The 12,054-nt window shown below is 40.0% G+C and overlaps 1 protein-coding gene across 3 annotated transcripts in view; it reads left to right on the plus strand.

Moving 5' to 3' along the window:
* Positions 1 to 12,054, plus strand: part of phf21b (PHD finger protein 21B) — a 62,567-nt gene that overhangs the window by 42,767 nt on the left and 7,746 nt on the right. For 2 of the 3 annotated variants that reach the window (XM_032589761.1, XM_032589762.1), the window contains exons 3-5: positions 5,665 to 5,919; positions 10,441 to 10,533; positions 11,481 to 11,777. In XM_032589761.1, coding sequence (XP_032445652.1) covers positions 5,665 to 5,919; positions 10,441 to 10,533; positions 11,481 to 11,777 — 645 coding nt within the window. The remainder of the gene's footprint in view (positions 1 to 5,664; positions 5,920 to 10,440; positions 10,534 to 11,480; positions 11,778 to 12,054) is intronic. The other variant, XM_032589763.1, reaches the window with a different exon arrangement.

Raw genomic sequence — 12,054 nt, forward strand, 5'->3', positions numbered from 1 at the left:
TATTCGAATTCAAAAATACTTTTTTGATCCCAAAGAGAAATTAAAATTTGTTGCAACTCAACAACATTTGAGGATTAAAAATCTGCTCTGGGCCCCAAAAAGATTTGGGCCGGCCCTGACCTAATTGGGAAAAAAAAGAAGAAAAATGACATTTTTGCATTAACTTTGCTTCCTTTGTTACATCTCTGTATTAAAAGCAGGATTTATCTAAATAATAATCTTAAAGACAAGGTAGATTTTTAAAAAATGATTCTTTGATGTAGTAATAATGTTTTATTGATCGGTTGATCGGGTCGTTGGTGTCCTGATATTTCCTTCCCTCGGTCACATTCCGATGAACTCTGAGTAAAAAAAGCCGCTGCAGGCGCGTTTGATTTGCATTTAAATGGATTTATTGTCGGGCGGAGACTGACCACATGATGTGGGAAATGAATGGAGCGCCGGCCGCTTCCTCGTGTTTGTCTCCCGGCTGCATAATGAACATTTTAATGTGATTGTTATCTGCCGGCGGGCGGGAGAACCGGAGCTGTTAGACTAACAATCAGAACTGCTTATTATGGAGGCCGAAACGCAGAGGTATTGATTCAGTTCCCGAACAGAATCAAACGGAGGCGACAGTGAAAGGAGTTTTAATCGTCTCTGCAGGGAAGCTGCTGTGAAGGCTGTCAGATTACAGGAAGTTACAAACAAGAAACAGGAAGAGAGCGACGATGGACTGCAGGTTTATTGGTCTCTCCTTATGTCCTTCCTTCAGTGTCCTTTCCTTCCTTGCTAGTTTGTTTTCTTTCCTTCCTTCTCCTTCCTTTGTTCCTTCCTTCCTTCTTATTGTTCATACTGGCCTCGTTGAAGACGCCCACAAGGAGTTGAATGAGCGTTGATACCAGAGACTCCATGATGACCTTATTGTTGACCTCTATAACCTGATATTTCCAACCCACGTCCCAGAACTGGAGAATCTTCTTGGAAGAAATTCCTTCAGGTTATCAGAAGTCAAGTTTCCTTCATTTAAAACTCTGAAAACTGAAGAAGAAGAGTGGACCAAAATGGCTGCCAACGGAGATGCTGATGGCTGCTGGGGAAAAATGTCTCTGTTACACTTGAACTTGAAACATTTAAATCTTAAATTTAAATGCAATCTGGAAGAAAAACCAATGAGAAACATAAACAAACGTTTATCTTCAGTAAACTGATTTTCCAGACATGAAATCAACAGTTAACAGGTGATTCAGACCATGAGGCAGTTAATCCTGCTGTCTCCATAAAATATTCATGAGTTCATCCCCGATCCGATCAGAGGAGCGTCGTTCTTGTGTCGTCTCTCCGTGAAGTCCCACAGTGAGCCGATCCTCCTCATCCCGATCCCATTCCAGCTTCTTGTCTGTTCCTCCTTTAACAAAATTCCAATAACAAACCAAATATTTGAGTTTAATTTGGGCTGCAACTAGAGATGGGAATGTTTCTGTGTTCAGCGATTTGATTTAGACATGATTTTAGATTCAGAATTCTGCAAAAACAAAATCTCACCTAGTATTTTTGGTCTAGTTATAGTGCAAATATCTTAATACCCTTGAAATAAGACTCAAAAGTAACTTCAAAGACACTTTAAGGAGCTTGTTTTATGTCAATAATTCCTTAATATTGATCCATTGGAAGATTATTTCAATAAAACATGGGAAGAATATCTTGTTATAAGTTAAATAATCTGCCAGTGAAACTATAAGTTTTTCATCAATATTAAAGAATTATTGACTTAAAACAAGCTCGTATTTCTTGCTGAAAAGTTTTGTAAGTTAATTTTGCCTTATTTCAGGAGTACTAAGGCAAAAACGTACAACTTCAGCGCATTTTAATATCAATTTTTAAGTCTTTTGAATCAATTCAGAATTGAGTAGAGGTGGGCCCTATACTCGCCTACCTTGAACTAGTTCTAAGTTTGAAATAGTTCTAAGATTGTGGCTTTTTTATTGTTGTCATAGCAACTGGTATGACAGTCAGGGATGCCTACCAAGATGGCTGTCAGCTACAACGTTTCCTGAAGTGAGACGTTACATGAGAGCTACGTATTGTGATTTCCTGTACAATCTATTTTTTCTGCACTTCTAGCTGCAACTAACAATTATTTTAGCTACCAATTATTCTATCAATTATTTTGATGATTAATCAGATAAAGTATTGCTACATTCTGCTGCCATTTCATTTAACCTCTTACACTTTTTATATAATATTTTAAAATATGTTTAAAGAACCAAATAATTAAAATCATTTTTTAAATAAGAAAAACCTTTATTTCCTAAAATGTGGTAATATAGCATTAATTTTGTGAATTTGAACCAGGTGAAGTTAAAACTGCCACTTGAAGAGATTTGGGTAAAACATATTGACAGATAAAGGTGAAAAATGCAAAATAAAGATATTTTTTGTACAATTATAGCTTATTTACTGCTCTAAACTGGTCATTTTTTCAGCAAATGGCCTTTGAGTCTGTATACTCCAGTTAATTATTGATGGATTTCTAAATTAGTTGAAGATTATTTCAATAATAGATTAATCACGATTAATCGTTTCAGCCCAAGACAAAAAGTGAATTTTTAAGAATGAAAACCCTCAAAACTTCGGTACGGAAACACCAAACACCTGCAGCTCATGGCGGGAGTTTATCTGCTTCCACTTTCACGGCTCTGAAACTTATTTCCAAACATTGCTGCGGTCCAGTACTGTGGATTTGACGTTGTTTTGTCCCTCTGGGAATAAGAAAAGCAGCCGCCCGTTTCCTCAGCCCCTTCCAGGACTGAAGCAGCTCGCTGGTAAATGGAGTGTAAACAAAGAAAGCGTTTGGCAGCCGCGCTGATGGAAATCTGAACAGCTACTAATGCGTTTTCCAGCGGCCTCCTTATCTCAAAGGCCCCATCAAAACAGCGAACATAATGAGCCAGGATAATCCAGTCAGCTGGCCGTAAACAGCCCAGAATGACCTTAACTATGGACTCAGAGAGCCGAACACGTTCTCAATTAAATTTCTCCAGTCGAGAGGCTCAAAATGCTCCGTTTTCCTGCTGAGTGAGCAACTTTACACCAGAAACCCCCTAAAACCAGGAGAGGAAAAACTGCTGACTCATGATAACATATCTCTAGATTTTAGAAGTTTCTTCATCTTAACTCAGATTTTCTCAGATTAAATGTGTTAAATTAATGTTTTTAAAGTATAAAATGTGGAGCTGTGAGGGCGGTTGTGGTCTGCAAGGTCCAGAACTTCACAAAGTGGATCACAGCTGGAGTAGAGAGCCATCAGCTAATCTGAGATCACTTCCTGTTCAGGATGGAAACATACACATCTCCCCCAGTTCTCCCAGTGGTCAGGTCCTGGTGGGTTCTGGGTCGGCTGGTTTCCCAGTGAACCTCTGAAGGAGGAAAACCAGGATTCATCCTGAACCATGAACCAGATCAACCTGGACCTTTAAGGAGAGGAGCGTCCTGCGTCTGTCCTTCCTTTCTTTGTTTGTTTTTTCTAATGTCTGTTCATTCTATCCTTTCTTCCTTCCTTCCTTCCTAGTCTCTCTCCCTTCCTTTATTTCTTTGTTCTTTCCTTCCTTCCTTGTTCCTTTCCTTCTGTATCAGTCGTCCTGACGACTGGAGGAGACGAGGACGACTCAGGACTCTATTTAGCTTTAAAGTTAATTTATTTTCAAAATATTTACTCTTTTTTCTTTCCCTTTTGCCTGGAGTGAAAAACTAAAAGTGTAGGATTAGATAAAGGTTTTTTGTTGTTTGTTTGGTGAGAAAAGCGAACTCAGATCCAGTTTCTGCTCCGATCTGGATGAGATGGCAGCAGAAACCGGAGCAACGGCGGTAGAAAAGCTGCTGCTGATGTGCAGCTTTGATGTTCTGCATCATCAGCTCTCAGGCCGCGGCGAGGCGGCCAGCAGAAAGCCCGTTTCCTCCACCGTCATTAGATGAAAGGTGAGCAGCGAGCGTACCCTGATGAAAGCTGCTGCATCCTCGCTTAACTCTGCAGAAACATGGAGAAAAAAACTCGTTAGCGGCTCGTTAGCGGCTCTTATGGCCGCACTAATGCGTTCTGTCAGGTAGATCCTCTATCCGGATGGATCCACGGATCTTTCAGCTTCACTGGTTCCACAGCCAGGCAGAACCACGACAGTAAATAAAACTCAAATAGTCAAAAAATCTAAAACAAATCCAAAGTGTTTTATTCTTAAATGCTGTTGTCAATTATAAATTTTTATAAAATCAAACCAAATGTCCAGTCAGTACATTGTTTTGGCCATTTTTCCTTTTGATCGGCAGTTTACTTTAACTATTCCACACAGGCTTGTTGTTGTCTTGCTGATGATAAACCTGTCCGTTGACGGCCTTTGACTAGTCCGTGTGGGTATCTGTAATACTGTGGGAAGTGATGGGGACAGGCTTCCAGCTCATTTTTGGTTTTCTTGGTTCATGCACTGCAAAAACACAAAATCTTACCAAGAATTTCTGGTCTAGTTTCTAGTACAAATATCTTAGAAAACTTTAAATAAGACAAAACTAAGTTACAAGTAACTTTTCAGCAAGAAATAGCAACTTGTTTTAAGTCAATATTTTCTGAAATAATCTGCCAACAAGATATTTTTCCTATATTGTAAGTTAAAATGTTTCACCAGCAGATTATTTTGCTAACACTAGTACTTTTAATAAATATTAAGGAATCCTTGCAAGTTAGTTTTATTTCAAGTGTACTAAAACACTTGGACATAAACTAGACTAAAAATACTTGGTAAGAATTTATTTGCAGTGTGTCATGTCTTAGCAGTTTATTTTCATCCGACTGCAATCAGATGAATAACTACAACCTCCACACAGTTTTTTTAATTCTGGATTTTCTTGTTGCTTAGAAATTAAATAAAATGAATAAAACTGGATGTTTGCAAAAATAACGAACGTCCACAGTTAAAAGTTTTTTGTAACTTTATTGTTGATAGATTGTTTGAAGATCAATCTATCAACAGGATGTGGATTGGTTGAATTAAAAAGAAATAAAATTCCTCCCAGCATTGAGATAAACTGCAGTCATTCCGACATTCGCTGCTGGTTCCTCTTATTTTAAGGCTTCCTGTTTGATTAAAAGTTTATTTTTAGTGCGCACCGTTGTTAAAAGCTCCATGAATACGATCCTAGGTGTGTCTGAACAGCTCTGAGCGTTTTAAAGTGTCCTTTTGTGTACCTGCTGACCCCGTCCCTCCAGGAGGGCCCGTCTCGGGTCTCCAGCCTGCAGAGGCTTTAAATGAGTGACCTTTCAGACAATAGGAGGGGCCCCTGCTCTGAATGGCGAGCGGCGGGCCAGCGGGTCCTGAAGCAGGCGGCTGTTCGGGCCGCCTGCGGATTCCATTGATTCCCTGAAACAAAAGCTTCCCAGGAAGCTGCTGGTGGACCCAACAGGTTCTGGATGGTTCTGGTTTGTTATTATTTATTTGCTGGAAGATGAACATGTATTTAAAACTCTCAGGGTGTTTCTGGAAGCTCGACTGTTTTTGTTGCCTTCCTGAACAGAAATATGAAATATTTATAGCGGATAAAAAGGAGTGGGGAAACCTTTTTAGAAGAAGCCGAGGAAGGTGCGGTTAGGGTTGTCATGGCGACGAAGTATCAACTCACCTGCCTGTCTCCCCGCAGAAGCTGGCCGTCCGAAGCTGTCCCGTGGGGACCACCAAGCCGCTGTCGCTCATCAAGCCCCCCAGCCAGGGCATCGCGATCTCCGTGGTGCCGGCCAAGGCCCCCGTTTCCATGGTGACCGCGCACATTAACGGCCAGAAGGCGGCGGGGCCGGAGCCGCTGCAGGCGTCCCCAATAAACCTCCAGGCGGCCGGTGCCGGAGTTGTTCCGTTCAGCGGCGGCAGGAGAGCCGGGGAGCTGCTGGCTCCCTCCCAGGTAACCCTCACCTGTAGAGTGGGCGGGGACGGGTTCTCCTCTTGGGTTGGCCGGACTATTTAATATTAAATATCAATATTTAATGTATAAGAATGGAAGAGTTAAAAGTCTGGTGGGACTTTTTTGTCAGGCAAAAGTTTGAGACATCTTCATGGAGGCTACCACTAACTAGTTGCAAATATTAGCTAACTAGCTTCATTGCGTTCTTACTCAAGCTGTTGAGGCTACCGCTAACTACCGTAGCTGCTAGCTAGCTTCGTGTTGCGACTTGGTGACTTGAAGCGGTTGAGTCTACTGCTAGCTAGCGGCTAGTATAACCTTTCTTCGTTTATCATGGGTAAGTGTACATTTATCGCCAGTTTCGTAGGCTGTTTTTGGGGGGGGTTGCTCTTTTGCTCTTTTGTTAGTTTTTGCTAATCGACGTTCATCGTGTGCAAATAATGTTAGGCATGTGCAACTACGTAAAATAAGGGATTTCCTGTTGTACCTTTCTGTCATAATACTGGGCTTAATTTTGAGTTGGTGAAACCTGTATAAATCCTGATCAGTAAATATTGCTAGAAATCCATATTTTCCTTATTGTTTTCCGATGGGCCTGCGCTGCAGCCTTGTGTTTCCTGTTTGTTGGGATTCAGGCTGCAGCCTCTCTGGCTTTATATTCTGCTTCATAAGCTGGGATCAGAGCTCCATGGCTGTAATTTTTCAGCAGTTAGAGAGAAGAGGGCCCAACCTCCTGGCCCTCAGGCTCAGTCTCTACCCGTCTTCTGCCCATCCTTTCACTTCACCGTGTCCATAAAGGAAAATGAGGTGATTATCTTTGGCATTTTCACTGTTAAAATGAATGATTGTGGTTCAGAGTTGAGGTTTTTGGAGGGGAACCCCCTCAATCATCAGATGTCATCACAGACTCTTAGTTTCTTATTTAAACTCCAAAATGAGGTGTTCAAAGTGAGGCCCAGGGGCCATATGTGGCCCTGAACCGATTTTGTGTTGCACCCGACCACAATTCAAGAATAAATTAGGACAAAATGCAACCGAAAGCAGCACAAAGTGAGCTATTCCAAGCTTTCTGTTTTCCTTCTGTTGTCATGGTAACTGGGACCACATCTACTCATTGAATTGTACACCTTGGAGCACCCAAATCTGCTTTTAATTACTGTACAAAGACTTGGCTCAATAGATATGAAGACTGACCTACATTCTGTTTTTAATGCTGAGAATGATTAAAATATTTTTTTTCAGTTTTTTCTAAATTGAGCCCAAAATATTCAGCAAAATGGATTCCTTCCATTTAACAGGGAAAAAATATTTGAAGTTTTCTATCTATGATCCTGTTCTTATAAAAGAAAATCTGATAATTGTACTTGTTTAATTGGAATAGTTAATGGTTGAGTAGGTTAAAAGAAATCACGGCATTTTGGTGATTTTAGTTTTTAAAAATGATTTTCTTTTTTTCCCCACATGACAAAACTGCCTGTGTTTTCATGATGCAATCATGTTTTTATTGCACTAAAAATAACAATGTAGTTTCAATGATGTTATTTTTTTAGGAATATGTTGTTTCCTGATCAGGTCATAATGAAAACCATTGACGTATTCAGTCAGAGTGAGTGCTCTCACTCGAGACGAAGCTTTTCTCTTAAGGCTCTGCCAATCACAGGCTGTTTTGGCTGCTAATTCTGGGATCAATAGTAATGAATCAGTGAGTTGGTTTTAGTTCTGCCCTCCAAACTGCAGCAAATCAAAGCAGAAGATCTGAATCCAATCGCTTTTTGTAGGGAGTTTTTAAGGTTCTTTATTTTTTTTATATAGGTTTTTCAGGTTTATTAGGTTGAGAATCCAACAAGCTGGAAACTTTAACGGACGTTTAAAAACACTTTTTAGGCATCTTAGACTTCCAAGTTCAACTCAAAAGTTTCACAGAGATGAACTGATGTGTCAGCTCTGATGAAGAAGCAGTGTTGCCGTGGTAACCACCTCGCTCGACCTCTCACCGCTCTAGAGGTCAAGCAAACTCTGTGAACTCTTCTCCACCCTCGGTGAACTCTGACCTTCAGGGTCGCTGAGTGACGGATGGCGACGTTCAAACATCATCAGGCTCTATGAACCCGGTGTGTTTACTTTAACCATGACAGAAATATTCCCACCCTGACACTGCGGGTGTTTATATATGTGAAGTGTGTGGATGTAAACACAGCTGGGTGTTTATCTCAGGTTACTGAAGGCGGTCAGGGATGAGGAGCGCCCTCTGCTGGCTGCTGCTGGAACAGCGGCTTTAAAACCCAGCAGAAACTTGAGACAAACTGAAGGCAGCGCTTCGTTCCAGCTGATTTCTGCTGAGTTCCGGTTTTACTCGGAGATGATCGACTCAGAACAAACCTGTCGTCTTCCCTGCATGCCTTCATCCTGACTGCTGCGTGTGCATAACCTCCTCCTCTTCCTCATCTTCATCCTGCTGTGATGACAGGAGCAGCGATGACAAACTCCTCCTTCCTGCCTCCACCTTGACCGGCTGCTGGCAGTCTCCTCACATCTTCTCTCTAATTCATGTTTTTTTTCTCTATAATTGAATTCTTTTATTGATTTGGAGATTTTATTTGCGTTTTATGCCTCTCAACCTCTGCTCCACTGTAATAATCTCATTTCTAGATGCAAAACAAAGAGCAGTTTGAGTCGTGAAGAAACCAAACATCAGATCTGCTTTGATCTTCTCCTGTTTTAAATCCAAACTGTTTGAGTAAAACAAGCTGCAGCATGATTGACATTTATGATAATCCAAAATATTTTACAGCTTTTTTTTTGGGATTCTCTTCAGAAAAATATTGATTTTAAATATTTTCAGGTCTCCATAAGTAATATTTGCTTTGCATAAATTGTGCCTTCTTATTTTAACATTTTATCCATTCTGTGATTTTTACTTAAATTTAGAAATAGATTTTTTTTCTCCTAATCTTCTTCTTTGTGTATTTTGGGGCTGCAATTAATGTTTCATTTAGATTATTCTAAATTTGTTTAGAATTGATTATTATGCATCTAATAACTTCAGCCTGTTTTATACAATATTAGAGATACATTAAAGGTGCAAATAAACAAATCGGTGCCTTTATAAGTAAGAAAATAAACATTTTCTTGCAAAATGTAGCATTCAGTTAACAAACATTCGATCAGTTGTAGCAAAAATAGATTTACAGACAAAAAAGGTTTGTTTTTTTTCTCTTAAATGCAAAATTTATGCATCTTTTTTATTGTTTGGAGTTTTGGCTCAGTTCCTTCTGACCGCCTTTTTTAGAGTCTTTAGTTAACGATTAATCTGATTAATCGTTTCAACCTTGATGTGCTTCAAACTTTTAACTGTAAATGTGAGGCAAACGACTCAGGATGTTTATTTCCATCTCATTTTGTCTCCGTCAGGTTTAAATCATTTGTATTTAAAGCCGCAGCCAATCAGAGCTCAGTTTTAGTTTCTGTTTGTTTCACAGAAATCTCTGATCCAGGATGAGAGGAAGAGGAGGAGGAGGAGGAAGAGGAGCCCTGAAGGTGTTAGGTTTGGAGAAAACAGGCAGCAATTACAGAAATGAAAGGCCTGAAACTGCAAGAATCCTCGGCTCTGCAGTTACCATGGCAACTGACCTCTGCCGCCTCCTCCTCCCTCTTCATCCTCGCCGAGCTGCTTTGCAGCACAATACGACGAAACGAAAGGATTTCACAGAAGAAGAAAAGAGAAGAGGAGAAACTTTCACCTCCTTTACTGGAGAAGATGGAGCGCTTAAACTGGTTTACAAGCTGGGTTTAAGCTGGTTATGAACTGGTTTATAGACTGGGCTTAAACTGTTTTAAATTCCGCTTTAAAACCTTGATTTAAACAGATTTACATTCTTGTTTAGATTTTGTTTTAAACTGGTTTGTATTCTAGTTTAAATTCTAGTTTTGGATCCTTTCATTTCCTGGCCTGTTTTAATTGATTTCTGACTGGTCTGTGGTGACCTTGGACTGGATTTAAACTGGTTTGGTTATGAACTTGTTTTATGGTCTGGTTCCTGCTCCGATTTGGACTGGTTTTAGACATTTCAGTTAAACTGGTTTTGGACTCAGTTTGAACCCAGTGTTGTGTTGTAATGGTAATGGTCCATTATGTTTTTTGTGAGGAACCATCAGAGTAAAGTTGATATAAATCAAATATTTTTGTTTCTAATAAACATTTTGGGAGGATTTTAATCTCTCCCTTGGAGAGATTTTTGATCGTTAAAATCCATCGGATTAAAATCAGCCTGCAGGTTCTGTTGGTGAGGAAACGGCGCCCCCGGTGGTTAATGTTTGCAGCCACATTTATTTGTTCCACCCAGTACATCTTGAAGTCTTTGACTGAACCTGTTGTTTTCACTGCTGAATTGTTTTTTGTTTTAAAATCCTTAATGTTCAGGAAGTTTCACATCATTTATGGACCAAAACAAAAACCCAGAACTTGTAGAACCTTCCTGTGAAGGTCGTCCTCCTAACTGGCTCTGCCTGTTGCGTTTTCAGATGCTGGGAACTCTCACTGCTCTGCCCATCAAGGTGCCTCAAGTCAGCTCTCTGCACCGGCTGGCAGGACAAGCAGCCACTGTGCTACCTCAGGTAAACCGGGTCACTTTGACCTTTAACTGGGTCAAACTGGTTTCAGATGAACTGTTGTTGCTAATGTAAATATTAAACCTGCCACAATGAGCAGTAAATCAATTAAAAAGAGCGAGTATTTCCATTACTATGCTTGTTCATGCAATTTTATTGAAAAGCTGCCATTTTGAATAATCGTCAAAACATTTGACATACAGTACAAAAAGATAAAATAAGTTTATTTTATCTTTTTACAAAAGTCGTAATTGGAAGTTTTGCCTGTTTTCCTGGTCTGAGCTGAATAATGAACAAGTTTTGAACAATAGATCAATTAATCGCATGATAAAAACAAGTTTGATAATTTCCATTTGCATTATTTATTTATTTTTTTAATCTTTTCTCTCTTTCTACCAAAAATGAGGTGATAAAAGTCTCCAGTCTGGTATTTTGGTCTTAAATAGCAAATTTTTTTCAAGGACAATTTTGTTTCCAGAGACTTGATTGATTTTATTTGTTGTTTTGTATATTTAAAATGTCTTCCAGTTCCAGTGTTAAACATCCATTGCAATTTACAGCTTATTGATCTTTGAGAATATGTACTTGCATTGTTATTCCATTAGCATTATATTACTAGAAAATGGTCTCAAAATAACAATATTATCATTTATTGCAACAACTTTTGGGACAATTTATTGCCCAGTAAAAGTTATTATTGTGACAGTCTGCTAAATATGAAGGAAAGTGATTTATTTGGGGAAAATCTGTCTAACCAGAAATTAAATTGCAGGTTCTGTCCAGCAGGTGGCAGCAGAACATGTTAACCTTCAGTTTAATTTGGATATTTAGCAATTTTCACCTTTTATTTCCATGTATAACTTATATTTTTCTTGCTTTTTATTCAGAACCCAACATAAAACTACTAAGTTATCCCAACAAGACAATAAACCTGTGTTTTTTTTCCCCTACAGGTCAGGCCAAAGACCCAGATCCCCGACAGCCTCCCCCACAGTCCCTGCCAGGAGCTGCAGCCGCTCAGCCTGCAGAGAGTCACAGCTGTGGTCAGCCCCAAGAGCCAGGCCCCCACCCTGCCCACCGCCAACAGCACCTTCAGCTCCGACCACCAGCAGGTCAGCCAGAGCAACGCCTCTCCGTCAGCAGGTCCCGACCTGGGCCACGCCTCTGCAGGGCCCGGCGTGGCCTACGCCATCATCGCCGCCTCAACTGCCACCGGGAAAGGCGTGTCGGCAGTCAGCGAAGCCGTAAAGGTACAGGCACGTTTCATAAAAACATCTTAAAATCAGATGACTGATGAGGCAGAGAGTGTTTTTTTTTTTAAACCTGACAACTTCAAAGGTTTTAGTAGCTCAGATACTTAAAAGATCAAACTGATGCAACAACTCTAAAGTTAAACTAAATATAGGTGGCCTGAAAGTCAAAACTCAGGGTAAAAATTTATCTTTCTTAAGATTAAATTAAAGCTGAGTAATATTATTAGGCTTTCAAACTCTTTAGGTACTCGGATTGTTTCTCACATTCAGGATT

This window comes from Xiphophorus hellerii, chromosome 17, assembly GCF_003331165.1.
Source record: "Xiphophorus hellerii strain 12219 chromosome 17, Xiphophorus_hellerii-4.1, whole genome shotgun sequence".
Lineage (NCBI taxonomy): Eukaryota > Metazoa > Chordata > Actinopteri > Cyprinodontiformes > Poeciliidae > Xiphophorus > Xiphophorus hellerii.